The sequence below is a fragment of the Somniosus microcephalus genome, unplaced genomic scaffold (genome assembly GCF_052327205.1).
Source record: "Somniosus microcephalus isolate GS21.2 unplaced genomic scaffold, FLI_Smic_1.0 unresolved_chr1, whole genome shotgun sequence".
NCBI classification, from domain to species: Eukaryota; Metazoa; Chordata; class Chondrichthyes; order Squaliformes; family Somniosidae; genus Somniosus; species Somniosus microcephalus.
In genome coordinates this window covers 163,344,359-163,350,358 of record NW_028225179.1, presented here as the reverse complement: position 1 = coordinate 163,350,358, position 6,000 = coordinate 163,344,359, and the positions used below count along the sequence as shown (strand labels likewise).

The window sequence follows — 6,000 nt, the reverse complement described above, 5'->3', positions numbered from 1 at the left end:
ATAAGAAGTAGGAGCAGGAGTAGGCCATCCTGCTCCGCCATTCAATAGGATCATGGCTGATCTGAATATAGACTCACGTCCACTTCCCTGCCCTCTCCCCGTAACCCCTAATTCCCTTATCTGCTAGGAAACTGTCTATCTCAATTTTAAATGTATTTAATGTTGCAACTTCCGCAGCTCTCTGGGGCAGCAAATTCCATAGATTTACTACCCTCTGAGTGAAGAAGTTTCTCCTCATCTCAGTTTTGAAAGGGCAGCCCCTTATTCTAAGATTATGCCCCCTAGTTCTAGTTTCACCCATCAGTGGAAACATCCTCACCGCATCCACCCGATCAAGCCCCCTCACAATCTTATATGTTTCGATAAGACTGCCTCTCATTCTTCTAAACTCCAATGAGTAGAGTCCCAACCTACTCAACCTTTCCTCATACGTCAACCCCCTCATCTCCGGAATCAACCAAGTGAACCTTCTCTGAACCGCCTCGAGAGCAAGTATATCTTTTCTTAAATATGGAAACCAAAACTGCACGCAGTATTCCAGGTGTGGCTTCACCAATATCCTGTATAACTGCAGCAAGACTTCCCTGTTTTTATACTCCATCCCCCTCGCAATAAAAGCCAAGATTCCATTGGCCTTCCTGATCACCTGCTGCACCTGCATACTAACTTTTTGTGTTTCATGCACCAGGACCCCCAGATCCCTTTGTACTGTAGCACTTTGCAGTTTCTCTCCATTTAGATAATAACTTGCTCTTTGATTTTTTTCTGCCAAAGTGCATAACCTCACACTTTCCAACATTATATTCCATCTGCCAAATCTCTGCCCACTCACTTAGCCTGTCTATGTCCTTTTGCAGGTTTTTTATGCCCTCCTCACTCACTGCTTTCCCTCCCATCTTTGTATCGTCGGCAAACTTGGATATGTTGCACTCGGTCCCTTCCTCCAAATCGTTAATATAGATTGTAAAGAGTTGGGGTCCCAGCACTGACCCCTGCGGAACACCACTAGTTACTGATTGCCAGCCCGAGAATGAACCATTTATCCCAACTCTTTGTTTTCTGTTAGATAGCCAATCTTCCACCCATGCCAGTATATTACCCCCAATCCCATGATTTTTTATCTTGATCGGTAATCTTTTGTGTGGAACCTTGTCAAATGCCTTTTGGAGGTATAACAAGGTGTTTGCAGACAAACGAGAAGTCAAAGGCAGCCAGCTGCAGTTACACGGTGAACGTTTGCAAGGAATGTAGACACAATCCTTTGTGCTGCTGGGGCAGGAGCAGGATAAACATTTGCTGGGACACTGAGAGCTGAGTCCAATCGTCAAAACAATGGCATCAGGAAGATTTATATAAAAAAATTATACTTTAGAGAAACAGCTTCCCCTAACCCCGTGCCCTGCTGGGTTTATCATTGAAGCTGTGCAGAGTTTGATGGGTGTTCTGTGGGTGGAACAAATGTTTCAATGAACAACTGGAGCCGTGCAATCCTCAAACCCGCAGGTGGAGGTGGGCGGGGCCAACAGGTGGGAGTGGGCGGGGCCAGCAGGTGGGGGTGGGCGGGGCCAGAAGGTGGGGGTGGGCGGGGCCAGCAGGTTGGGGGTGGGCGGGGCCAGCAGGTTGGGAGTGGGCGGGGCCAGCAGGTGGGAGTGGGCGGGGCCAGCAGGTGGGGGTGGGCGGGGCCAGAAGGTGGGGGTGGGCGGGGCCAGCAGGTTGGGGGTGGGCGGGGCCAGCAGGTTGGGAGTGGGCGGGGCCAGCAGGTGGGGGTGGGGCCAGCAGGTGCACAGGGAGGCGGGGCCAGCAGGTGGCGGTGGGCGGGGCCAGCAGGTGCGCTTGTTTGGCGGAGGTGACGCAAGGGGCAGCAGCTGAGAGCAGTGTCTATGTCGTTCAAGGTGCGGTGAGTGGAGAGGCGTAAAAGTGAGCGTTCAGGGCAAGGACCGGCTGCAACGGAATGGGCAAGAAAAAAAAGGAAGACAGCAACGCCGACCCCTATGGTAAGGGCAGCAGGCTGGGCATGGGGTGGGACAGAGTGGGGAGCGGGCATGGGGTGGGACAGAGTGGGGAGCGGGCATGGGGTGGGACAGAGTGGGGAGCGGGCATGGGGTGAGACAGAGTGGGGAGCGGGCATGGGGTGAGACAGAGTGGGGAGCGGGCATGGGGTGAGACAGTGGGGAGCGGGCATGGGGTGAGACAGTGGGGAGCGGGCATGGGGTGAGACAGAGTGGGGAGCGGGCATGGGGTGAGACAGTGGGGAGTGGGCGTGGGGTGAGACAGTGGGGAGTGGGCATGGGGTGAGACAGTGGGGAGTGGGCATGGGGTGAGACAGAGTGGGGAGTGGGCATGGGGTGAGACAGTGGGGAGTGGGCATGGGATGGGACAGAGTGGGGAGTGGGCATGTGTTGGTGGGGAGTGGGCCTGGGGTGGGACAGAGTGGTGAGTGGGCATGGGGTGGGACGGAGTGGGCATAGGGTGGGACGGAGTGGGCATGGGGTGGGACGGAGTGGGGAGTGGGCATGGGGTGGGACGGAGTGGGGAGTGGGCATGGGGTGGGACGGAGTGGGGAGTGGGCATGGGGTGGGACGGGGTGGGACGGAGTGGGCATGGGGTTGGGGCAGAGTGGGGTGTGGGCATGTTGGGGTCGGGTAGAGTGGGCATGGTTTGGGTTGATGTGAGCATGGGTTCATTTTCTTTCTGTATTAAGATTGATGCAGTTAAGGGAGCTCTTCTAATAAGCTTTGTTGTCAGAGAAAGTGCGATTCTTGAACTGTCGGATTTTAAAATTGTGTGTGTGTGTCTATCTATCGATATATCAATTTAAATCCCGCTGTCTCTCCCGACTCCTGTAAGACTCTTCTGAAAACCCAGCTCTTCAACCCAGTTTGTGGTCTGCAATGCTGTGGAAAATATTTCTGTGTTAAAGGTCTAATTTCAATGCCTTGACGAATCTGCTCAGTTGGTCGCCAGGGCGTGCAATGATTTACCGTCAGCAGGTGTGTGTGTTTGTGTGTGTACGGTCCCGGAGCTACTTGGCAATATGACTCCTGCTATTAAAGTTTTTAAAAAACCCCCCCGACACACACACAATCGGTTGATAGTGGTGGGTCTTGATTGCAGGTTTCAGTATGATTTCCCCCGTCGGACTTTGGCCGAAGTGGCGATCAAGTGTAAAACTCTAACGTCATTAGTGAATTCCTGTTCATGAATGATTAGTTAGGTCTTTGATGTCTGTCTTCAAAATTTTCTTAAAGTTAGCTTCACTTTGCCAGTTTTACCAATGCCAGGTTTTGAGTTGGTGGCACAGTGGTTTGCAATGACGCTGTAAAATGAAATAATAGTTGAATTTTTTGCTGACTCTTTGATTCCTGATCTTAACTGTGGACAATTGATCAGGAAGAGGGAGTGTCACTGGGTTACAGATCAAACGGAGGGGCGGGCTTGCTGTCCATCTAAATAGTGCCACACAGCGTTGGGCTGGGCAAGAGACACTCCCTAAGAGTTTGAGTGGTGGGATTTTTAAAAGGAATTAATCTTGTCTTCGAATAAGATAACAATCCTTCGCAATGTTTGGTTGTTTTTGAAGGCCTGTATCAAATCAAATTTTATTGTCATTGTTAGTGCACAAGTGCAGTACAACGAAATGTAGGCTTGCGGCTCCTGAGAGTGTACATTTAGATTAAGACATTTAAACATTCAACATTCATTTGGCTTGTAATACATTAACATAAACATAACCATAATAAAGTGCATTGGCAGACGTGCAGGCTTTAGAGTTTATTTGTGGAGTTCAGTAGGATGACAGCCCTGGGAAAGAAGCTGTTCCTAAATCTGGTCGTACGGGTGCGAATGCATCTGTAGCGTCTCCCAGATGGCAGGAGGGTGAACAGACTGTGGCTGGGGTGGGTAGGGTCTTTGATGATGGACCGTGACCTCCGTAGACAGCGTTTCTGGTATATGTGCTCTATGGTCGGTAGCCGGGTGCCGGTAATGCGTTGGGCAAGTTCTCCATACTTGGTTTAAGGCGGACACAGGACAGGGTCAGATACGAACGTGAGCCAATTTTCGTCCGGTGAATGTAGAACAAACTGCTGCTCGAGGTTCTCGGCGGAGCAAGTTAACACGGTGCATCCAGGGCTTCGATGAAAGGTGGCTGTGTGTTTTGAGCAGAGAACGAGGAGCAGGCTGCTGCTGGAGGATAGGTGCAGGGGCCATGGGACACTGAACCACAGGAGATGGGGGGTAGGGGGCAGGGGGTGAAGCCACAGAGGGACTTGGCAGGGGAGCCCGAGAATCCCAATGTTGATTCTCTGAAACGTGGCAAGCCCATGGGATCTTGGAGAGGACGAGGTGATGGGCTTCCGTTTTAGTTTGGGCGAGGGCTTGAGCTTGGCGTCTTGGGCGACTTGTAGTTTGGATGGGGTAGAGGCAGCGAGGCTCAGATCTTGGGATATATTAACCCGTGTTTGCCCGCTGCACTCGAGTGGTGCAAGTCACCGAATCATAGAAATTTACAGCACAGGAGGAGGCCATTCGGCCCATCGTGTCCGCGCAGGCCGACAAAGTGCTATCCCGCCTAATCCCACTTTCCAGCTCTTGGTCCTTAGCCCTGTAGGTTTCGACACTTCAAATCAAATCAAATCAAATCACTTTTATTGTCATTGTTAGTGCACAAGTGCAGTACAACGAAATGTAGGCTTGCGGCTCCCGAGAGTGTACATTTGGATTAAGACATTTAAACATTCAACATACATTTGGCTTATAGTATATTAACATAAACATTCAAGGGCATATCCAAGCACTTCTTAAATGCGATGAGGGTTTCTGCCTCTCCCACGCTTTCAGCAGTGAGCTCCAGACCCCCATCACCCTCTGGGTGAAGAAAGTTCTCCTCAACTCCCCTCTAATCCTCCGACCAATTACTTTAAATCTATGATAACAACAGAAAATGCTGGAAAAACTCAGCAGGCCAGGCAACATCTGTGGAGAGAAAAAAGTCAACGTTTCGGGTCAAACCCTTTGTCAAGACTGGAAAAGCACAGGAAATGTAATAGATTAAAAGGCCGGGCTGGGCGAGAACAAAAGAGAAGCGAAGAGACATTAAGAGGTATTCAAAACGAGACAAGATGGTGGTCGGACTAGTGGAGACAAAAGACAGCTCTAGATTAGGTGTGAAATGTTCTGGCAGAATGGGAGACAGCTGCCATGTGGGAGAGAGAAAAAGGGGGGGAGGGCCAAAACAAAGGTGTGGATAAAAAATATCAGTAAAAATGTAATGGGGGCCGAGGTTATGATTTGAAGTTGTTGAACTCGATATTGAGTCCAGAAGGTTGTAAAGTGCCTCATCGGAAGATGAGGTGCTGTTCCTCGAGTTTACGCTGAGCTTTTGTGGAACAATGCAAGAGGCCGAGGACGGTGAGGTCTGAGTGGGAATGGGGCGGTGAATTAAAATGACAGGTGACCAGAAGCTCGGGGTCACCCTTACGGACTGAACGGAGGTGTTCCGCAAAGTGGTCACCCAATCTGCGTTTGGTCTCCCCAATGTAGAGGCCCCCTGGTTATTGACCGCTCTGCTAAGGGAAATAGGTCCGTACTATCCACTCTATCTAGGCCCCCTCATCATTTTATACACTCATAGTGTAGTATACACGCAAGTCAAATATTTTCAAGGTGACATGAAATGTGTTGAGCCAGGGCAGATGGAAATGCATTAATGCTACTTGTGAGGGTATTTTAGAATATTGCAGCAGCAAGGGTTGTATTATACTGTGGTGGAGCCAAGTATCATTCTCCCCACAGTCGCGTGGTTGAGGGGAGCAAGTCGTAATTCAGCCATTCTTCAGTTGCGGATAAACATAGAAACATAGAAGATAGGAGCAGGAGTAGGCCATTCGGCCCCTCGAGCCTGCTCCGCCATTCAATGAGATCATGGCTGATCATCCAAACTCAGTACCCTGTCCCTGCCTTCTCCCCATATCCCTTCATCCCTTTAGCCTTAAGAAATAT

The 6,000-nt window shown here is 50.5% G+C and overlaps 1 protein-coding gene across 1 annotated transcript in view; it reads left to right on the top strand.

Moving 5' to 3' along the window:
- Positions 1 to 1,846: 1,846 nt before the first annotated feature.
- The window catches only part of slc44a4 (solute carrier family 44 member 4), a 145,448-nt gene continuing 141,294 nt past the window's right edge, over positions 1,847 to 6,000 (top strand). Inside the window, exon 1 of the mRNA XM_085975216.1 lies at positions 1,847 to 1,994. Within this exon, the coding sequence (XP_085831342.1) occupies positions 1,952 to 1,994 (43 nt within the window). The 5' untranslated portion in view covers positions 1,847 to 1,951. The remainder of the gene's footprint in view (positions 1,995 to 6,000) is intronic.